Source organism: Centruroides vittatus, unplaced genomic scaffold (assembly GCF_030686945.1).
Source record: "Centruroides vittatus isolate TY-2023 unplaced genomic scaffold, ASM3068694v2 contig_487, whole genome shotgun sequence".
In the NCBI taxonomy this organism is placed as follows: Eukaryota; Metazoa; Arthropoda; class Arachnida; order Scorpiones; family Buthidae; genus Centruroides; species Centruroides vittatus.
This window is the reverse complement of record NW_027122275.1, coordinates 525467-550413: the sequence shown is the minus strand read 5'-3', so window position 1 is coordinate 550413 and position 24947 is coordinate 525467. Positions and strand designations below refer to the sequence as shown.

General features: G+C 32.8%; 1 protein-coding gene across 1 annotated transcript in view; it reads right to left on the bottom strand.

The window, feature by feature from the left end:
* Positions 1–24947, bottom strand: part of LOC136978076 (histone-lysine N-methyltransferase, H3 lysine-79 specific-like) — a 54492-nt gene that overhangs the window by 11178 nt on the left and 18367 nt on the right. Inside the window, exons 8-13 of the mRNA XM_067273731.1 lie at positions 23629–23715; positions 17560–17646; positions 8845–9092; positions 8080–8244; positions 1816–1894; positions 1003–1169 (exon numbers count right to left, since the gene is read on the bottom strand). Coding sequence (XP_067129832.1) covers positions 1003–1169; positions 1816–1894; positions 8080–8244; positions 8845–9092; positions 17560–17646; positions 23629–23715 — 833 coding nt within the window. The remainder of the gene's footprint in view (positions 1–1002; positions 1170–1815; positions 1895–8079; positions 8245–8844; positions 9093–17559; positions 17647–23628; positions 23716–24947) is intronic.

Genomic DNA, 24947 nt, shown 5'->3' with positions numbered 1-24947 from the left:
TGTGTGGAAATGCAAATGGATATGGAGGAGGATGAATATTACGTTGGTCATCTAGTTTTCTCCGATAAAGTTATATTCTATTTAAATGGGAATGTCAATTGCCATAATGTGCAAATATGGAGTACAGAGAACCCTTGTGACACCAATGAGCATGTGCAGAATTCATCAAAGGTCAATGTCTTTTGTGCCATATCAAGAGAATCTAAGGCCCATTTTTTCTTTGCTGAATGCACTGTAACTAGGATAACCTATCTTGACATGCTACAGCAGTTCTTAATCCCACAATTAGAGGATGACTCCAATGATTTCCTGTTTTGGCAAGATGGTGCACTCTCCATTATCACAATGAAGTCTGACTTTTCTTAAATAAACATCTGCCTCACTGCTGGATTGGCTCTGCTACTGCCAATGACCAAACATTTTGCAATTGGCCACCCAAGTCACCTGATCTTACTCTATCTGATTTTTTTTCTATAGAGGTATGTGAAGGATGCTGTATATATGCCACCTATGCCACAAAATCTGCCAAAGTTATGACGACAAATTGCTACTGCCATCCAATCTATAGATATGAACATGATTTAATTCAGCCTCAAAAAAATATATAGCAAATCAATTACAAAAATTTAAAGTACTATTACTATATAAATTGTACTAAAGCTTATTTCCCATTTAAGCACTAGTGTTATCCATATACCATTTTCTTTATAGGAAAAAATCAAAACGTGTAAAACTTTTTGCAGAAATCATCTCATCTCTCTTTTAATGTTTTGTTACTTTTTGTTATTAATTTGTGTTAGAAGATAATCAAAAAATACAATGGAGCAGTGTATCAAATTACATTGAAATTTGAAAAATGCAAAAGTTCAGTTTTTTTAAATCTTAGTTTTAAATTAATTAATTTATAGTGCTTTTATAAATAATTTAAATCAGTGACAAAATTATGGTCCTTCTTATATTTGTTAAAAATATAATATATTTATATATTAATTAAAAATTAACCTTTTTATATTTTCATTTTCATTTTCATTTTCATTTTTAATGTATGTTGCATCTAAAGCAGCAGCCATTTCTTCATTTGATACTTCTTTGTCATTTTTCATTTCTATTTCTTTTGATGCACATTCATTAGGTATTAATTTTTGATGAAATTTAGGTTTACAAGGTGTCTATTAAATATAAATAAAAAACAGGATATTTGCAAATTCTATTAAAGAATAATAATTAACTGAAATTTTAACTATAAAAAATGAATAGCCAATACAGATATAGGCAGTCCCCAACATATGAACATAATGAGTATCTAAAAATATGTATAAAAGTTGAAAAATTACAGTTGCATGTTATCTCTCTGAAAATGCAATTTACTATAGCAAATTCCATTCTCAGAGAGATTAAAACAAAATTATAAAATCTGTTTATTATGTTTGGAAAATTTTATCTTTTACAAATCTTTTAAATTTTATCTTTTATGTTACAATGCATAAAATATTATTTTTAAATGTTAAAACTGTAGATTGAATGAAAAACAGATAACAACAATTCATTTTTGCAAATACCAAAACCAAAATTGGCAGAAAGCCCTACCACATGATAATATTATAATTATTTGTTTGTTTGTTAGCTGAAAATGTATGAAAGTCCAATTTTAGCATACAAAATGTCTTTTAGAGATGTAAAAGTATTATGTATAAAAGAGTGAGTTGTCCAAAAGTTGAAGACTGCCTGTAATTCAGTAATATAATTAAATAAATATGTTTTTATTAAGATAAAGATCAAAACTTTTATACTTTTCATTCAAAAATTAAAAACTACCTGATCTCTAAGTTTCAGTAATCTGTTTTTTTCTTCTTCTTTACGTCTCTTCTCTACTTCAGCTCTTCTTTGTTTTTGGCTAGCAAAACAAATTTGAAAATATAATTTATAAAAATCCAACATATTAGGTTATAAATGAGATTATATTTTAGTCGGCTATTTACCACAATTTTTAAGCTTATTCACAATGGTAAAAAACTACATTTAATTATCAATTATTAAAAAAAATTACATATTTGATTCAAAATAATTTCATTAATTTGACTTTTTAGTTTAAACAGAAATAAAATTGTATCTTTTTAGTTTATAAAAATGTTCAGACATTTAATTTTCTTCATCTTCAGATGACTTCTACAGTTGGAACATCTTAACATTTGTTATTACTAGTGTTACCACCCGTCCGGTTTTCACCCGGAGAGTCTGAGAATTGACCCACTGTCCGGGTGAACTATTAATTTTGTCCGGGAATTTCATAGAAATTGTGAAATTATGATGAAACAAAGTTCTTGCAAATATTGTTATAAATTTACACCATTTGAACAACGAAAGATCTCACACTCACTGAAACTCATCTGCCATTCCACCATGTTACTCTGTTTATGCTGATGTGTGACATGCAACCTGCCTCTCAACTTTTTTTTTTTCGCTTGTATGTTACTCCTACGCAAGTCCCTAGTCCCTAACTGTAACTGATTTAAAACCAGCATGCACGTTATTCTTTGCATTGTAAAATAACATTGCGCATGCGTCAGGAACTTCTGTTTGAACAAACTTGACCTGTCGTCCGGGTCAGCAATTTTGTAAAGGTGGCAACACTAGTTATTACCATAGATGTTGATTTAAATGTCATTTCCATATGAATTTTAATGAGTTTTCTATGATTTTGGTATACATTATTAGTGTTATAATCTGGATCAGTATAGATTTAACTTTGTTCATTTTGAAGATAATGTTTGACAGCATTTTATTTTTATACGTATTGCTAAACATAACATAAAAATAACATACTGTCATAACTAATAGTTAAAACTATAACTGTCTCCGAGTGATATAATTATATTTTTTAAATTAATTCAATTTGTAAGTATTTACATTAAGAAAATACAAATTCATATTTTCTTCTTTCATTTCTTCTTTGCCTGAGAAATATTATTTTATATTATTGTTGTAAGTACTTGTAAATATAATTTTAAATCTTGTGTATTTTAAATGATTGGAAATATACTAATATCAAAAGACAATTATATTTTTAATTCTTAATTAAAATACTATCAAATATCAGAATTAATCACTAATAATATATAACAAACAACTCAAAAACTCAGAGATGCAAATGTTTAAATTGCATTAGCAACAATTTAAATATTAATGTTGATCTTTTAATTGGAAAATAAATGTTTTCTGAAGACAGAAAAAGCAAATTTCTGAAAATGTTTAGCAGTAAAAAAGTTGAACCTGTATTCAAAATATATGATTTTGTTTTTGATAAATTCTATTTAGATAGTGTTAGAGTTACTAGTAAAATCTTCAGCATAGAGTAGAAGTCAAAAATTTTCTTATTTATAATTAATTATCATGGATAAATATTTGAATTTTTTCCTCTGAAGATAGTGTTTATGATTAACTTTTTAAGTTTCAAAAATATTGCAAGTCACAAATACAGAACTATTTATTAATAATAACTACTTATAACTTATTTAACTATTCCTTCATAAAATAATTTAGAAATTCAAGAGAGAAAGATTAATATATAAAAAATTAAAAGGTTATATAAAAGATATCATATAAACATTATATTAGTCTAGTAGAATTCTTTTTAGAATGTGTCAATTTGAAAATTAACATATTCAACTGATTAAAAATTAGTAATAACTGGCAGATATGCCCACTTATGCTCAGGCAAAAAGTAATAAAGACATACATTAAAATAAAAACCATATAAAGAGTTTTGTTATTTTAGCCCGCCATTGTTATTTTTATCTCAAAGTAGCAAAAGGATAAAGTCAGGGGAAGGAGCGGGCTGTCTGGATCAGTGTTCTTCAACCTCGGGTACACGGAAATTTCTTGCCAGTCTGCAAAAAATTTTATAGCTGGCAGGAAATTTTGTAATAAAATAATAAGATTTTAAACTTATAATTAATATAAACAGTTTTTATTTATTTTTTTATTATTGCAATTGTTTAAATAAAGTTCATTATAAATTGAAATTTTATTAAAATTATTAGATATTATAATTACTATATAATAATAATAATAATAACATGCAGAAAATGTCACATCATGCCAGAAACTATACAACACATCACTTCTGGTTGCAAGCTCTTGGCACAGACACATTATTTACACAGACATAATCAAGTAGCAAATATAATACACCAAGAGCTTGCAAAGAAACACAAATTAGTAGACATCCACAAACCATACTAAAAATACATTCCACAGACAGTATTGGAAAACAACACGCACAAAATGTACTACAACAGAGCCATAATCACAGATAAAACAATTTACCACAACAGACCAGACATCACACTCATTGACAAACACAATAAAATCACATACATTATAGACATATTCATTCCAAACACTCACAATATACAAAACGTATGCACTGAAAAAATTAGCAAGTACACAGAACTCGCCCAGGAAATAAGGCATCTGTGGAGGATGGATAGGGTGCTTATTGTACCTGTTGTTCTCTCCTCTACAGGTGTCATACCACACACACTACACAAAAGCCTGGGCACATTACAATTGAATAGAAACATATACATCACACTACAGAAGGCCACTATATTGAATACATGTCATATTGTGAGAAAATTCCTGAATACAGACACACACACTGATACACTTCTTTAATTTCTGTTTTGGTTACTATGCCTTGACTTTGGTCCGGCATAGTACACAGCCACCGGTGTTAACCGAGTATATCTCACTTAACCCAACATAATAATAATAAAAAAATGGAATAAAATACAATTAAAAAAAACAATACAGATACATATGAAAAAAAATAATAATAATAAAGAGAAATAAACTGCAATATTTACAAATATTTACAAAATCTACAATGAATTGTGCAATACACAAGCAGAGGCCAGAAGAACATGCTGAGGAGTAGAATGAGAGTCGCCGCTAACCGTTGCCAATAATTCAGTAGGCACGTACCGATGTTCTTTTAAAATACACAGAAATAAGGTGGAAAAAGGCACTATAGGTGTCTTTATATTTAAGAAGACTGTCCAGATGTTGAGGGGGCCAGTTGTCGTTGTGGGTCTCGATGGTCGTCTTGAGGTGGAGTCGTTCCAACTCCAGAAGCGGGCACTGCAGGGTGTAGTGGGTGCTGCCATCAGAGGTTCCACAGATGGTGCAAGAAGGGTTAGTTGTTCCTTTAAACCTAGCCAGGTAGGTAAAGAACCTACCATGGTTGGTCAGAAACTGAGAAAGATAGTGGTTGGGAGTGTACCACTTAAGAGTCAGGAATTCCTTTATTTTTGGAATAAAGTTAAAGGTGATGGAGTCGTTATGATTCCATTCGTCCTGCCAGGAGGCAAGGAGATCCTGCCAAAGGATGCCCTTGATGGCCCTGATGTTAATTTTATTGTAAGAGAAGGGCAGGGAGTGGTCAGTGGAAGCTTGTTTAGCAATGGCATCCGCCCTCTCATTACCGTGGGTGCCCTGGTGAGCTCTGGTCCAGCTGATGTGAAAATGGTTGGGAGAGTGGATAACAGTTTCGTGAATGCCAGTGGCAATGGGATGATAAGTCTTGGCCTGAAGGAGTGCCACTGCAGAAACGCTGTCTGTAATAATAGTGATTTCCTTAGTAGTGTAGTTATCATTTGACCAGTCGATGGCTTTTCTAATGGCAAGAAGCTCTGCCTGGAAGACGGAACAGTGCTCCCCAAGCTTGAAATGGCCCGTAGCAACTTTCTGCACAGTAACCAGTTTGGTTTTAGGCCACAGCGCTCGACCGCAGATGCTATTGAAGGCGTCATCAGCAGCATTAACAACCTCCTAAGTAGCTACAAGTATGTGATGGCCATCAGCCTGGACATTGCAAAGGCTTTCGACAGTGCCTGGTGGCCCTCTATTCTTTACCGCCTTAGAGCCAAGGATTGCCCTGCTAATCTTTACCGAATTATTACTGACTACCTCACTAACCGCTCCGCCATTCTTAACTATGGAGGACATAACGTATGCCGGAGCGTGGTCCGTGGCTGCCCGCAGGGCTCTGTGTGTGGCCCTTTGCTATGGAACGTTGTATTTGATGATTTCCTCAACCAAAATTTTGGGCAACATGACATGGTGGCCTACGCGGATGATGTCCTGGTGCTGCTGGGTGGACGTTCTCGGGCAGAACTAGAGCGCAATGGAAACCACATATTGGAACAAGTCCTCGATTGGGGAACTAAGAATAAACTAACATTTAATGCTGCCAAGACCTGTGGCATCGTATTTAATAAACCAAGGCAGCCCAATCTGTACCGAAGAGTGCCAACTGTCAAGATGGGCGATCATTCTGTTCGCATAAAGAAAACTATTAAGTACTTGGGAGTTGTCTTGGACTTTCGCTTATTATGGAATACCCATACCCAGTATATTACAGATCGCACCGGGAAGATCTTCAATGCTCTGGCAGGCATGGCAAGGAAGTGTTGGGGCCTGGCAGCCGAAGCCCTTGACGCAATATATAATCAGATTTTCCTGCCGATCACTACATATGCATGTGGAAGCTGGGGGCATGACATCACCAAATCCCATATAAAAAGGAAATTTATCACTGCCCAACGTAGAGCTCTTCTTCAAATTACCAAGGCGTATTGCACCACCCCCAGCGCTTCTCTACATAGGGCAACATTGAGGAATTTAAAAAAGAGGATTAATGAACACAAGCGGTCGGTGGAAAAATCGGTTGATAGTACGGTCCTCGCCAATTATGCTAAGCAGCAGGGCATCACGGTCTTTTGGGACCAAGCCTCTATCATCAGGTCTACAAGACCAAAACACGCAATAAAGTTTTTTGAAAAATTGGAAATCCACAGAGCGCAGAGAAGTACAGAATGCATTAATTATAGGGACGCTGATGGGCTTTCCACGGCTTGGAAATCTTTGTGCGATGATTTGGACTAATTATAGAAGTACAGTAGAGCATCGAAAATTGGCGTCAATTGGGGACTGGGGTTGTTCCAATTAGTCATTTGTTCCAATTTCCGACTTTGTACGAAAAAATATATTAACCTGTCCGATGTTCAAATTTTTCTCCGTTGCGTGTCGCTTCCAGTTGAATTTTCTCCGTTGCGTGTCGCTTCGCGTTGAATTTTCGTCGATTTTAAGCCTAACGAAAATTTTATAATAATAATCGAGACTATCGTATCGTTAAAAATTATTTCTTTATTTTGTACAAACAAAATAAATATATTGAAGAATATAAAAAACATGAAAATTATACTTTAGAAGTAAATCTAGTATCAAAAACGTTCGATTCAGCACGACACAGTCCGACTGAAAATCGTTCCAATTTCCGGCCATTTCAATTACCAACGTTCCAATTAACGACGCTCTACTGTACAATAATCCTAGAGCTGATGTTGGTCTTGTTTTATGTTGTTGGACTTTCTAGCCCATAGAAGTCTTTAATGACAGATGAGAGTAATCGTAAAATACTGCGATAATCCGCAATTGATTTAAACCTCATGTCGTTTTTTGTTATTTTTTTATTTATTTATTTTTTTTATTTTTTGTTTTTCATTTTATTTTTATTTTATTTTATTTTTTGTTTATGAAATATTGGCATAATTTTGTAAATTACGATAATCCTGTTTATTTTATTTTATTTTATTTTATTTATTGTAATCGTATCGTTAATTTTCGTAATATTTGTTCGAATTTCATATTTGATTTAAAGAAGTAACTGAAGATGGACGCTTAATGCGTTTGAAAACGTTCTTAAGATTAAAGAATTTTTGCTGAAGTTTTGAATGGTTGTTTATTTTATAATAAAAACATTGTAAACAAATGACAAGATAATAAATAAACACAATAAAACAAAATAATATAAAATAGAAAAATAAGATAAAGTACACTCAGGAAATAAGTGTGCATTAAAAATAGTAATGAACAGACATAGGGGTTAGTAAACAGTATACATGGAGGTTAGGTTCAAAGTAGAGAGATAGAGAGACCAATCTCATCCAGTGCAAAATGGAAGTTGCAGATGCTTTTACACAGATGGTACTATTTTATATATATATATATACTTACACCAATTGTTTCCTTTTAATAATCTCTCTTTGTCTTTGTTTGAGTTCAGTTTCGTTCTTGGCAGATCTTTCTTCTTTTGTCATTTCTAAAGTACGTTTTAATTCTTTTTCTTGTTCTAATTTTTGGCGCATTTCAATAGCTCTGCGCATTCTTTCTTCTCTCTTCCTAAATATTTACATTTTAAAAAAATAAATGTTATTTATAAAGATTTAACAATAAATTTTAAACAAAATGTCAACTCTTACATAAATAAACCAAAAATCTATTTAAATAGTAATGAAAACACTAAAATAATTCAAATATTCTTTGTTTTAAAAACTATATAAAAATTTTAGAATGATATTAAGAGAACAACATTAATTATATCTAACTTCAAATAAATATGTAATTATATGCTCTAAAAGCTTGCTCTTTTAATTAAATTTCACATTATACAGGGTGGCCAAATGTAAAATTTACTTGAGAGAAATAGACTTGGTGATACCAAAAGCTGGCTGTGAGCTGCTATGCATCCCAAAAATACTTAAATTATTTACTACAGTTTGAAGGATACTTGAAAACTTGGGAGGAATATTACTTAAAGGACAACATTTGAAAACTCTAAGTAAGTAAATAAATCAAAATATTTACTATTAATTTACCATTACTATGACCAAATCAATGAGTCAGGTAAAGCATCATCAACTCCTAGCATTTCTACGTCTACTCCTTGCAAGTAACTTTTTGTTTGATCACCCATTATTATTCATTAATAAATATATGAACCTTTTTTGCTCTTCACTTTTCATATTGAGTAAATTATATTTTTTTTGAATGACTTCCTCTTCTCGCTTTTGTCTTTTTTTGTGTTCTTCTTCAGCACTTCTGTCTCTAATTTTGGGAGTCATTTGTTTTATACTTTTAACTCGAGCAATCAAACTTTTCTGACTTGCACACAATAAACCTGGCTGAGGTGTCCTTTTTAAATAACCACTTGAGTGTTTAGATAAATAACCAAAATGATTACTACGCTTCTAAAAAAAGATTTGAAAGTTTAGTATGATAAAAATTAAATATAGAAATTTTTATTTAAATAAATAAATTTTCATTCATCAAAGTTTAAAATAAGGATCTATAAATGAAGAATTGTTCAAAATTTATAAAATGAATCAATAACAAATGCTTAAGAAAAATTTATTTATATAAATACATTATAAAATAAAAAGTTTTATTCAATGTTTCTTATTTGTATAATAATAATAATAATAGATCCAAATTTACTTAGATCTGAAAAAAAGGATAGTAAAATACTATGTTTGAAGAGTATTCTTAATATGGATTGTAGATATACTTTGAGAGAGAGAGAAAAGTAAGACTGAGGCATCTTATATATAGATCAGAGGTTTTAACCATTTTTGTTCCATGGACACCTTTTCCACTCGGGTGGACGTCACGGACCCTTTCTTGAAATAATGTTTTTAAAATTAAATTTGAACAGACAAAGGCTTTCAGCTATATAAATGACCAACTTTACATTCAATATTTAAACAGCCTTTGCTTGTTTCAAAATAGTTTTAACTACATGAAAATAAATAAGCTTAGAACCAGCATGCAAGACAGCTGAAAAGACATTTCAATAATGTTTTTAAATGCATAAAATAAAATTACAAAATAAACCAGTTACATAGAAATACATTTATTAAAATAAAAAGTATATGATATAGCAATATATATGCTTCTTTTGTAACACAATAGTTAACAATTTCACACAATAACACAAAATTAAGATAATAAGTTGATTTTTATGCTTCCAAGCCCACGGACACCTGAAAATTTTCTACAGATCCTCTGGGGAGTCCATGGACTCCTAGTTAAGAACCACTGTTATAGATGAATATGATAAAGGATATAAAAAATGATATGGAGTGAAAAAATTATCAATAAGCAAATGTTGAGTAAGGTCAAAAAAGAAAGTGAAGATTACTAATAGGAAAAGACAAAGAAGAAAAAAAATATGAATGGGACATACTTTGAGAAGAAATGGAATAGTAAGTATAGTGTTAGAAAGATATATGAAAAGACGAAAAAAAAAGGAAGTAAAAAATGTTATATGATTTGAAAGATAGACATGATTATCAATATTGATTAGGTTCTGGTATAACCAACTGTTTGGGTTCATACAACTTATTTCAGCATTTCTCATACTTCATCTTCCAGTTGACCCTCTCAATGAAAGAATAATTTAGAGCAGGGGTCCCCAACCTTTTTGTACCTAAGAGCACATTCTAGAATACCGGCCAGACGGCGGGCACCATTTATTTTTTCAAGGTGAATTTATATTTGGACATAGTTAATAATACATACACATAATGTACAGAAAACATTTAATTCTAAAAATGTAATAAAACATACACAAGACTATTAACAATAATTTTTACAAAACAAGTAATTACTAACCAATGCATACAAAATCTACAAAGTATAAAAATTCTTTATAAAAAATATAAATTTGAAAGTAAATGTGATTTTTGGCATTGCATTTCATTGGCTATTGCTTTGTAATTAGGAGAGTATGATGATATTCCTGCTCGTAAGCAATTGTCAAGGTGTTCATCTGTAAGTCATGATCTGTACTTTGATTTTATGATATTCAGAACGGACCAGTTTATTTCATTTCAGGTATGGGAAATTTGGTTGGTGAAAATTTGGTGCGAGGGGAAAAAGAGATTGGTCACATTTCGCTTTGTGCTTTTATCTGTGTTGGATGCCATTTCTACTTTTGAGTGGTTAATCATTAAAAACGAAAAAACTTTTACATAGCATTTTATTGAAAACTGAAATATTTTTATTTTTATCATGGTTGCACAGCGGTGGGCACACGTAAAACGATCGGCGGGTGCTATGGTGCCCACGGGCATAGAGTTGGGGACCCCTGCTTTAGAGGATCTTCCAAAAGTTAAATTAATTAATATTTTTTATATATATTTTACGTGCACCTGGACATGATGGTGTGGTGGCAGAAATAATGCACAAAATTTGGAATATCAACCCCAGTTACCTCAGCAAAATATACAACTTATGCCTCAAGTTTGGAATCTTTCCTAAAATCTGGAAGATAGCCAAGTTGGTCATCATACCAAAGAGCGACCAAGCAGAAAAGAGCCTGGTCAAAAGTTACAGGCCCCTTAGCCTGCTACCAGTGATGGGAAAAGTCTTGGACTTCCTCATCAGCCAGAGGATAACTCAACATCTCGAGGACATAAATTTCCTCAGTCCAAAGCAGCACGGTTTCCTTCCGAATAGGTCAACGGAGGACGTCATCTGCAAGGCCATCAATGCTATAAAAAGTACATTAGACAAGAATAAGTATTGTTGCAGTATAAGTTTGGACATACAAGGGGCCTTTGACCATGCGTGGTGGCCCCTTATCCTAAAGACGCTGAGAAAAGCAAGCTGTCCCATGAACATCTATGAAGTAGTCAATGACTACTTAAGCGATAGAAAAGTCATCTATAATGCTAATGGCTCAAATATACATAAGATACTCAGCAGAGGCTGCCCTCAGGGGTCTAACTCGGGACCTCTATTCTGGAATATAGTGTACGACAGTTACTTGAAAACGAACAAAGGAGAAGGCATTACTGAGTTAGCGTACGCTGATGATACAATAATAATATACGGCTCAAACTCAAGAAGAGAAATAGAAAACACTGGTGACAAAGTTCTAAATCTAATAACAAAGAGGGGTAAAGAACTCAAGCTCTACTTTAACCCCCAAAAGACAAGAGCGATCATATTCACAAGAGGAAGAACTCCCGACCTATATAAGAGACCACCAATAATAAAGATGGAAGGACATAACATAAAAGTGGAAAAAGAAATGAAATACTTGGGAGTGGTGTTGGATCACCGTTTAACATGGTTGCCACATGCTACTTACGTACGGACAATCTGTACAAGCCTATTTAACGCTCTAGCAAGAGTGGCCAAAGTGAAATGGGGACTAAAGAGTGAAGCTATTGCAACAATCTATAATGGGGCATTTATACCAAAGATAACTTATGCAGCGGGTGCTTGGTATGAAGCCGCTGAAAAAGGAACCATCAAAAGAAAGCTAAGGAGTGCACAGAGGGTTGCACTATTAAGAATGACTAAAGCATTCCGCACTACCTCCACGGAAGCTTTGATGGTGATTGCCGGGACAACACCAATAGACTTAGTTCTTCGGGAAAAAGCTAAAAGTTATAAGTGTAGAAGAGGACACCCAATAAGCATAAGTGACCAGATATATCATGAGAGGGATTACGAGAGGCAGCCTACGGCCGCCATGTTACCTAAACTCTATAATCGCAAAGCTATTAAACTTGCGGAAGAAGAGGATAGAGATGAAATAGAAATTTACACTGATGGGTCTAAGGTTGAGAACACTGTGGGAGCATCGTTCATTGTAATAAAAGATAAAGAGGAAATTCATCAAGCTCAATATAGGTTAAACGATAGATGCTCTGTGTATCAAGCAGAACTGTTCGCCCTTTTCCAATCCATAAAATGGATTCTCTCCACCAGTGTTTCTGGCCCAGTGATAATAAACACAGATAGTCAAGCTGCAATCTGCACACTGCGGCAATTCACTGATAAAAACATAATGGCCATGGAAGTCAAGAGTATCATAGAGGAACACGATCTTAAAATCAAAGTGAGATGGGTAAAAGCCCATATTGGAATTGAAGGGAATGAGAGAGCAGATGCTCTCGCCAAAGAAGCCACTCTACTTACTGATGTCTCCTACGATAAAATCCCAATGTCATATATTAAAAGACTGCTACGGCAGGAATCAATTGATGAATGGCAAGAGGAGTGGAGTTATAGCGAGAAGGGACGGCATACATTCTGGCTGCTCCCAAATATTGAAGAGAGAATAAACGAATTAAGATGGCTTCCACAGGATTATACCATTACACAGCTATTATCAAACCACTGTAACACAAAAGAATATTTGAGAAAGATCGGCAAGCAACAAGAAATATCTTGTGAATGCGGTAAAGGTGACCACAGCCTTGAGCACGTTATACAAGAATGTACAAAGTATGAGAGAGAAAGACTACAGTTACAGCTCCTTGCTAAAGAGACCATTAATGCCACTAACTTGGACTTATACATGATAATCCGGACCAAAGACATGATCCAAGAGGTGAGAACCTTCACGCGGAGAGTACTGTCGTGAATGAGGGAGCGAGTTGCTCCCCTGGCGACAAGAGTTGCAATTTTGTAGAGGCAGGATGCCTATGTATTATATGTAAATAACTCTTTTTATGTATGTTTTATGGCTTTATGTGTTAAATTGAAGTTCGAATTAAGAAAATGTCTCCCTTGTGGTGCGAGTAGCGGTACAAGGGTGTTACTGATCCCCGAAAGGGGAAATGATGATTACCCAATGAAAAAAAAAAAAAAAAAAAAAAATATATATATATATATATATTTTACGTGTTTCTTAAAACAATGTCTTTGTGTTTTAAAAATTTTAAATAATTTAAACTAAATTAAAATTTTTAAATTTAATAAGAGAGTTTTAATAAAGGTAATTATGAGAAGCATTTTTTTATTCCATACTATATACCAGGGATAGCAAAAACTTTTTGAGCCCATGTGCCATATAGTAAGCAAACTAGCTTTAAAGATGTTTGTGTGTGCCAAAGTTTTAGACTTCAAATAAAGATATTTAAATAAATTAAATGAATATGCGTTAATTAAATTAATGTAAAAAAGTTGACTGAAAAAAAGTTGATCAGGATGATAAACCGAAAGGATGATTGAAAAAGAAAAAGGCAGATAACAAATCAAAATCATATGATATGTTGCATGCCAGATGATTTCTCCTTACGTACCACTTTAGCCACACGTGCCATAGATTTGCCACCCATGCTATATACTATGCTTCTTTTTTCTTCTAAAAGGTGAAAGGATCTCAGCAATACATTTGTGAACCCCTGTGATCTGTAGACTATGAGTTGAGAAATAGCATCTTATTACATTACACCAAAATTTTTTCCTTCCTTTATCTACTTCTTTGCCGAAAAAGATAAAGAAAAAAAAACCTTATTTTAAAATAGTTATTCATGTGCTAGTTATTACAAAATTTTCTTTTTGCTAAGAAGTCTGTTATCATCAATTGTATCATATTTTTATCATCATCAATAAAAGTGAAAATTTCAAATTTAGCTACTGAAAGATATTTTCTAAGATATCAATATCAGAAGAAAAATACACAGTAATTTTTTCAAGCTATATTCTAGGTGTATTCTTTATTCAATTACATGACTACACTAGTCAAAGAATACAGAAAATTTGTAATTTGAATTTGTCAGATGTTAAGTAAATTGGACTTATTACTACAGTGCCATTCTAATGGGATATATCTGATTCTTGGAATTTGCATTCCCAATGAATGTGTGAAGCTAATCCCTGTGTGAAGCTAATCTAATTAAAAGAATATGTTAAAAGTCATTTATTTGACTAGCCAGAAAACAAAGGTACTTCCTCGTAAATGATCTAATCCATCTGGAGGATGGTCTCCATTAACAAAGTCCAGCATTACTGAGCTATATTAACACAGGTGTAATAAAACTCACTGACACAATATTTTCCTGACTTCAAAGAAAATATGCAAGAAAGATCAGATGGCTAACCAAAATGCAAAAAAGTAACACTCAAAAGTAGCTCAGCAAAGTATTGTTGTATATTGGGATAGAATCTCCTTTCATATTCAGTTGTTGATGTAGTCATCAACAACAGATTATGAAGTACAGTCTTTAATATTCCCTCTGCAGTTCTACAAACCTCAACATTTCATACTGGATATGGAAAATCTCATTCAAAGCAAGAATGACACCATCAAAGATTATTTTAAATGAAAAACAAGCTTGATCATGCACTACAACATCTCTCATTTTGGAAAGCCATCAAGTACATCAAGAGATGGTTGGCTGACGACGACATTGTTGTAACAAGAGCTGATAAGACTAAAAACTTAGTCATCATGTAGAAAACAACTTACACACAAGGGATTTTAGAATACATCCAGGTAACGGAGTGCACAGAAGTACTGGCTGACTGTCTGCAAAACTTCATAACAGGGTCATAATGTTTATGAATACTCCATCGGAAGCAACTTACACATGACTAATTCATACAAGCCAGCTCTGATTGTTCTTAGGATTTTTGCTTTTGCTAAGGTGCACAAACAAAGTAGCAAACTCCAGTTGTGGATAAGTCCATGTCTCCCATTATCTGGATTAAAAAAATACTCAATGACAGTGTGGATAACTATCATAGGGTTGTCAAAAATTCAGAACATATGGTCAACTGGTTACAACAAGTAAAGCTAAACAATGGAACATTATATATCAAACAACATACATCACAATCTGCCATTTTCAATCCATGTATCCTTCAACTAAGATAGAACTGTGCTTCTATGAACTACCCAATTTCATGTTCAAAACCTTAAATAACCCTGGCAAATACAATACCTGCCACGATCTTAGAGCTAATCAACCTGATATGCCACAGTTATATATACATATCTCTAACAGTAAGGACAGAATAGTCAAACTAAATTACAACAAAGAAGTTGTTTTAAAACATAGCTATCCTTCATCTATTATCAAGGGACTTACCAAAAAATACTTCTTGTTGACCTCCAAAATTGTAAAGATTGATGGTATTTTTAAGTCAGTAGGATACATCAAACAACTAAAACAAACTTACAAAGGAATAGCAAGAGTCAATAATATTTCTATAAAGTATACTATTGGATTGTGTCTAAATGCAATAGGAATGTTATAGCCACAACCTGCTCACTCAACCAGTGTTTAAAGCAGCATTTAGCATCATTGAAAAAAGCTCACAACAGTGCAGCATTTGACGTATTTGCAATGGATCAACAAGTTCAAGTGATCTTGACAGAGCCAAACTTTTACATTGCATGGGCCAATTAAACCAACTCAAACATTTGGAGAAAATAGAAATTTACAAGGCTTACAGGAAGAGATCATCAATCAATTTTAAGGTTAATAACACACTTCCAAAAGCATGGGCTTCATTATTTGAAGTCAGTTTTTAACTTTTTTAATTTTAACCAATTAGACATCATCCCAATTTTTTAAATTTGTCTGTTCCAAATTTATGTTCTTATTTAGAATATTTCTGTAACCTGAAGATGGTTGCTTAAGACAATCAAAAACGTTTGTTTTTCATTAAATTTGCATTTTCAAAACTGGAGTTTGTGTTTGGTGGACATTTTTTACTATACTAAAATTTAATCTATTTGAAAGTTCTTGTATAATATAATAATAAATAAATAGAGTTAGTATAGTTTTAGTTTTATGTGAATCTGCTAAACTGCAAAATATTGATAATGATTACAATGATATAATAATCTTTAAAAATAATTTCATAACGATGATAATAAGACCTACTTCATCTTGACTTACTAATGAAAGTCAAACTGTCAATGCAACAATTACATAAAATTAAACTGAATATTAATGAGAATCCCATAGTTTCAGTGACTAACATTTCTGTTAGAAAATTTCTACCAAAAACTGCCACAATTGGTTATAAATGCATCAATGCACACAAGAAACAGGTCATTGAATATTTAAAAAATTTATAGGTATATACACTTATCTATTAATTAGATTTGAACCACCAGAGGTAGAGACTAAAAATACATGCACTTATTACTACTTCGCCAATGAGGAGGCTGATTAGGTAGGGTGAGGTACTCCTATATCTGTATAGGTGTTGTGTATTTTGAGACCATTTTTGACACTTGGATGTGCCAGACACAAAAATGAATCTCATTTTCATTTTCTTGGAAATGAATACATCCAGTAATTTTTGAAATGTCATTTATTGTGTATGGGCTAAAAGATTTTCCTTGCTAATCATATCTGGTTTCATATTAAATAATGGAATTAACAGTATTAGAATGAATACAAATCCTTTACAATATCAAATTTAAGGAATTTATGAAGATCTCAGTTACATTACAAAAATTTAAGTCTAGAACAGCAGTCAGCAACTTTTTATTGCAAAGGGTGCAATAAAAATTTTAAAAACCATCAAGGGTGAATAATTTAATTTTTGAAATAAATCACAATGTTGTGATAAATAAACAAAATAATTGTTTTGAAATATGTATACATACATATACTTATGAATATAAAATAAAGATTAAAGATTCTACGTGCATCATGTAATAATTAAAAAAAATGAAAATTAAAAGTACATACATAACATAACACAAAATCAAATTAAGTAAAATTATAAGTATATATATTTGCACTTGTGTGACTATTGTTCTGAAGAACACGTCTGAAATGCACAATAGACGCCACACTGCCGACCCCTAATCTAGAATATAATTAAGGTCTTCAAAAAATTCCTTATATATGTTAATTTTAAATATAATTCATGGATTAATTTTATATTACTCACTTTCTTTGCACAAATTGTAACAGAAGTAGTTGGAGTAGCATTTATTCCTATTGATAAACTTTTATCATTTGAATCTGTTGAAATTTTCTAAAATATAAAAAACAGTAATTTTATTCATTTATTTCACACTTTCTTTATTAATTAACAAAACATATATTAAGTGAACCTGTATTTAAAATCACTTAGCTCTAACTCTTGAAACTATGAAAAATCCAGTTGATAATTAATAATATATTTCATACTTCACTATTAATAAATATTAATTTAAAACAAATATGAATTACAAAATATAAATGATTGAAAAAATTGTATTTAGCTTTCTTTTAACTACCTATCTCTACTCAAATTAATTTACGTCTAATTATTAAATTTGTCTTATTATAGCTTGATAATATGGCATATCATTTGGCATTACAGTAGAGCATGGATGCACAGACCGCGGCCCGCCGGTCGAATACTGGTGGCCCGTCGACAGCAAAAATAATACTCTCGTACATTCGAAGAATATTTAATTCTATTCCAGAATAAAACCAAAAAAATCTAAAAACTTTATATAAAGTTCAAAATAGTAGAGAAATCAAGAATTTTCTAGCGCGGTGTGAGCAAGCGAGATAGCAATAGTCCCGAATTCCCGATTGCTCGCGTAGGTACGAGTAGATACACGAAGCGTAGGAGAATAAGTGCAGTTTAATAGTGTTTTGGGGAGGCAATAGTTCTAGTGTAGATTTTAACTCGACTAGCCGGTGTCATATATTTTGATCCACATTCAACGTAGATTTCCTGTTAACCCGTCAAGTGCCGTGTATAATTGTGTTGTGAAATCGTAAGTAAAACTCTGTTATTAATAAGTGTTTCCCTACCTATTTAATCAATTTTAATCAAATTTAGCTTTAATGTTGGCCAAATATTAAAATAAAACAAAGAAATTACTATTTTTATCAGAATTTCTCTAACTGTAATAATTACGTCATTATTTCAGATATAAAATCTGTATAAAAATCTTAAAATTTCTGAGGAATTTAATCAATTATTTTTGATAATTTAAAAAAGAATGGGTAATTTAAGTAGGTACTGTAATTGTTTTTAGGTGCTGTGTTAATCCTAGCCAGGATTAGAACGCAACATGGAGAAGCCAGGACCTAGTAAAAAACGTAAGGTTAAAGATGAAAATCGGCAGTTTCAAGAAATTTGGACTGAGAAATACTTTTTTGTATGGTCGCATAACAAAGTCGTTTGTTTAATTTGCAAGAATTCTGTTGCGATTGCAAAGGAATATAATGTAAAAAGGCATTATGAAACGCAGCATCCTTCTTTTACCAAGTTTACAGGCGAATTAAGAAAGCAAAAAATGTTGTCTTTAAAACGGGAGATTATTGGTCAGCAAGCTATGTTTACAAAACCCATTCAAGATTCAGAAACAGCTACAGAAGTTAGTTATGAAATTTCTCGAATGATAGCAAAGCGAAGTCGCCCCTTCAATGATGGCGATTTTGTAAAAGAATGCATAGAAATTGCCGCTAAGAAAATGTGTCCAGAAGCAGCAAAAAAGTTTGAGAAAATTCAACTGAATCGTATGACTATCCAAAGACGAATTATGTCTTTGTCAGGTAATATTGCGGAACAATTAATTGAAAAAACTAAGATCATTGAATTTTTTTCATTAGCACTCGACGAATCCACTGATATTAGTTCCACAGCTCAACTTCTCATATTCATACGAGGTGTTACTCAAGATTTTGAAGTCTTAGAAGAGTTATTCGGAATGTGTTCATTGAAAGGTCAAACCAAAGGAGTTGATATACTCAATGTACTTTTGGATGAGTGTTCAAAAACTGATTTGGACTTATCAAAATTATCGGGAGTTGCGACTGACGGTGCTCCTTCGATGATTGGTGTCAATTCCGGGCTAGTTACTTTGCTGAAAAAGCATCTGCAAGGAAAAAACATAAACGCTGAAGATCTCATGCAGTTTCACTGCATTATACACCAAGAAACCCTCTGTTCTAAAAAAATTGAATTTCAAAATGTCATGAAAGTCATGAAAGTGGTAGTTTCGACTGTAAATTTCATAAAATCACGAGGACTCAATCACAGACAATTCAAACAATTCCTTGATGACATCGAAAGCGAATACGGAGATTTACTGTATTATACAGAAGTAAGGTGGCTAAGCCGTGGATTGACACTGGAACGATTTCTAAATTTAATAGAAGAAATTGGAATATTTCTGGCGGAAAAGCAAAGGGATGTCCCGGAACTTAAAAATCCTGATTGGTTGTGTGATTTGGCTTTTTTAGTTGACATTACAAATCATTTGAATGTCTTGAACACACGGCTTCAAGGCAAAAATCAACTGATATCCCAGCTCTACGCTCATGTATCATCCTTTCAATGCAAGCTGACACTTTTCAGATCACAATTGAATTCTGGAAATTACAATCATTTTCCGAATTATAAGAAAATGGCTGAAAAATTCAACAAAACTGCGATTAATTTCAGTTATGTAGAAAAGCTAGATATTTTGATTCAATCTTTTCAAGACAGATTTTCGGATTTTAAAAAAGTGAAACCTCTGTTGGACATATTCAGCAATCCTTTCACGATTTCAGTTGAAAATGCGCCAGAGTCAATGCAGTTAGAAATTATCGACATTCAAAACGATCAAGATTTACGCAACAAATTCAACGAAGGAGACTTGCTGAACTTTTACCGCTGCATTGATAAAAATATGTACGAAAAGTTGCGCATAAACGCTCTGAAATGTGCCAGCTTATTTGGTTCTACCTATATATGTGAACAAACTTTTTCAATACTAAATAATAATAAAACAAAAAATCGAAACCGCCTTGCAAATGAAAGTTTGGAAGCAGTTTTACGTGTTGCTACAAGTAAATTTGAGCCAAATATAAAAAAGATTGTAAGCACTATGCAGTGCCACGCTTCAAATTAATAAATTCTTTTTGAATTTTAATAAATTATTATCAATTCTTTATTGTCTTTAATTACCTATACTTCTGGCGGCCGGCCCGCCATCAGTTCATGATTTGCCCGAGTGGCCCCTAGTCTTCATAAGTCTGTGCATCCATGCAGTAGAGCATCGATTATCCAAAACAATTCAGGATTGGGGTTGTTTGGATAACTGATCATGTATGAAAAAATATATTAACCTATCCCTCGTTGAAATTTTTCTCTGTTGCGTGTTGCTTCACGTTGAATTTTCATTGATGTTAAGCCTAACAAAAATTTTTATAATAATAACTGTGGCTATTGTTTCATTAAAAATTATTTCTTTATTTTGCACAAACAAAATAAATATATTGAAAAATATTTTTAAAAAATTATATTTCAGAAGTTAATCTAGTACCAAAAACATTCCGATTCAGCACAACACAGTCCTCAGAAAAACACCACACAAAACAAGCAAAACTCGCCACTCATGATGGGAAAAAAAGCTTCATTCAAATACTGGCGTGTCCTTAAGTACCCTCTCATGGTCGCGCCAGTGCTGCCAGCTAAAACACGCACACCAACAAAAATAATATTAGAGTAGTCAAAGACATAGCCAAATGTTGCAACATTTTTAACAATTAGCTAAACATTAGCAAATAATTAAAATTTGTAAATAAAATCTGATAACAGATGGTGCTACAACACATGACCATTATTTGCTGTCCTATACGTGAGAACAGATATGAAGACAAAGAATATAGTTATCCTGCCAAATAGCTAAAGTACACCTTTAATCTTTAAGAAAATATAAAATATATACATAAAAGATATCAGTCTTTACTACTTTTACTAACCACCTTATCAGCAATTTTGCAGGCCAAATAAGCTGTCATGTTAAAGGTAGCATACTATTACCAAAGTAATAGAAAGGACTAATCACTCACTATGTCAAATTTTGTAACCTAACCTAATCTAACCAACTTAAAGCTTGTTTTAATCAAAACCAATCTGACAGAGAATATACGTAAAATTAAATGCTAAACTAAGAAGAATTTTGATAGTTCAGTGTACTCATATAGTATAACTAAAAAGTAGAAAATAAAAAATATATATAAAAACATTTTAAAAGTAATGCTTTTTATTCAGATAAATGTACTAAAAAGTAAAAAGTATACACTGGACGACAAAAAAAATAATGCACCAGGAAGGACTTGTTGGATTTGAACAAAAATCGGTATGTGACATTGTCATAGCTAGACAGGTATATGATTGCAACCATAAAGCAAAAACATACTTTATTGTGCAGTAATGTTCAATACAGTGCAGGCACTAATATCCCATTGGGCCGCCTCTAGTGCGGATATAAGCTGTGATACGCCTCAGCATGGAGGCATAAAGGTTCCATATAATGTTCTGTGGCATATCTGTCCACACGTGATGCAACTGGGACTCAAGATGCGTCAGATCCCGTGGCTGTCACAGCTGGTGTCCCAGGTAGTCCCACACATGTTCGATTAATGATAAATCTGGAGACCGTGCAGGCCAAGGAAGTGTGGCAATGTTATGTAGGCATGCTTGGGAGACCGCTGCAGTGTGTGGCTGGGCATTATTCTGCTGGAATATGCCTGTCGGAAGCCCTGCCATGAGGGGCAACACATGTGGCCAGAGGTTGTATTGCACATATCGTTGGGCTGTGAGGGTAGTACGCATGACAACTAGAGGTGTCCTACTGTCGTATGTTATGGCTCCCCACACCATAACACCAGGGGTTGGGCTCGTGTGCCGCTCCACAGTATAGGCTGGGTTGACGCCTTGACCAGCGGGCCACCATACCCTCACACAGCCATCGTGAGCCCCCAAACAAAAGCGGGATTCGTCGCTGAAGACAATATGCTGCCAGTCGGTAGCTGTCCATGATTGTCGTTCAAGACAGCACTGCAGATGGAGGCGTTGGTGGGCGGCTGTTAATGGTAGAACACATACTGGCCGTCGGGAGACCAATCCGCCTTCTACTAAGCGCCTGGAAATGGTGCAGCTGGATACACGGTTTTGTAACGCAGGTGCCACTGCTGCATGAATGGTAGACGACGAAGCTGTAGGCGCTATCCGTGCTTGACGTACAATGAAATGATCCTCCCGCCTGGTGGTCTGTCGATAGCATCCGGAGCCTGTTTGCCATTCATGCATTCCCCTACATCCCCACTGCTCATAACACATCCATAACAGTTCCATCAGAATGGTTCAGATGGCAGCCAATCCGGCGATATGACCATTCTCCTCCTCTCAATCCAACGATGTGACCTCTCTCAAACTCACTCAACTGAGTGTAAGGCCGTCGAATGTGTCATAGAGGCATGTCTGTCACTCAACAAAGTCACAACCATCAACACAAGCGCAGGACATATGCACAAGTCGTCACAGCGTGCACCTTTATACCAGACAGAGGAAGCACTTTTCTACCCTCTGGTGGCAATACAACACAAGAACCTGATCCCAAAAGCTAATCATTTACATATCTAGCTATGATGATGCAACATACAATTTTTATTCAAATCCAACGAGTCCTTCATGGTGCGTTATTTTTTTTGTCGTCCAGTGTATTTTCTTCAGCTTTCACAGTATTTTTGATATTATGCAACCAAAAATAAAAGCTGTTCTGTTTAGAAATATTCTATCACCAAAAATACTGTGAAAGCTGAAGAAAATTTATTTTTTACATTTTAGTACATTTATCATTTATCTGGATAAAAAGCATTACTTTAAAATGTGTTTATAGTTTATATATATATATATATTTATTTATTTATTTATTACTTTTATGCTTATTTTTATTTATTGTGTAATGGTATGTTCCAGTAGAGATAACTCTCAAAAGCATATTATCATATTCTTTAGTGTTTCTGCATTCTGAAATACAACCCTTGCATAAATTCGGTCATTATATTTTCATTTTGTTTCTAATTTCAGCTGCATTTCACATTGCATTTCATTAGTAAAAAAATATTTCTCTTACATTTAAAAAAATGTTAAATATTTCTCAAAAAATAAAAATTTATATCAGTATACAGTTAACAAAATTCAAATTGAAATTAATAATTTGAATTTACATTATCCACTTACATTTTCTGTAGATGTAGTAGATATCACAGGTGTAGTACATATTGCACTTGATACACTAGCTGCATTACATGATTCTGATGAGCATTCCTAGAATTTAAAATGTTAATTATTAAAGTTAAAATTCAGTATACTATTACAAAAAAATGTATATGATATATTTTGTTAAATACTATAAGTGAATACAAAATGCAATTTTGAAAGAAAGTATACATTACACAGAATTATATTTTACATTATTTTATTTTAAAAATTTCTATACTAATTATTTATTTATTTATTTATCATTAATACATAGGAAAAGTTATGTAAGGACTACAGTAAATTTCTTAGTGATACTCTTAAGCGGAACCAATTAGATTGTATAAAAACATTAAAATATTTGAAGTATAAAAGCCAGTTGAAATATTTAATTCTTTCTTTCAAATCAAAAAAAAAACCAAGCTTTTAAACATGAGTGTTATCCCAAATTATGACTGAAGAAATGTATTCGATATTGCGTGTGTTAATAGTGAATTTAGATTGAGAGGTAATAAATAATAAAAAGTAACTCATGATGATGGTTTTCTGTGTGGATTGATTTTTAAATTGGCTTTAGCAAGAAAAGTTGTTAGAAGTTGCAGATTAGACTGAAGTGTATCAGGATCATAATTAACTAATTTGATATCATTGGCATAAGTAATTGTCATTGATTTAAGTTGACCTAAAATATTATTAATACATACTGAAATAAAATAATTCCAGTTAAAATCAAATCTTGTCGAACATTGCAAAATTGCAAGTTGAAGCAAAATTGGAAAATTCATAAATCACCTAATTTAATTTTGTATGTACAGGATAAGAAGTAATTATTTAACCAAGAGTAAACAACAGGGTCTAAATAGAAATGGCCAAGGAGTGTAGAAAGAAGGATATTAGGAAGGACAGAATCAAAAGCTTGCCTAATATCAATATAAACAATATAAATGGATTGCTTTTTTCAAAGTTGTCAATAATTATAGATAGAATTCCAAGAAGGTTGGTAGGTCGAATAGTGACAGAGACTACAGTGCTGGATAGGTAAGAGTTTAGATGTGATTGGGTAATAAATCTTGCAGTAAATATAAATTTAATAGTTCTTTAGCATGGAAGGTGACAGAGTGATAGAGTGGAAAGTTTTTATTGTTTTTTTGGAATGACTATTATAGTATAGGAATACCATTGTTTTGAAACAAAGCTATGTGGAGCAAATATAGTAAATAATCTTGAGAGAAATACTGCAGCCACTGGTTTTAATATTTTATAAAATAGGGTTGTGATAAGATCTGGACTAGGATAAGATG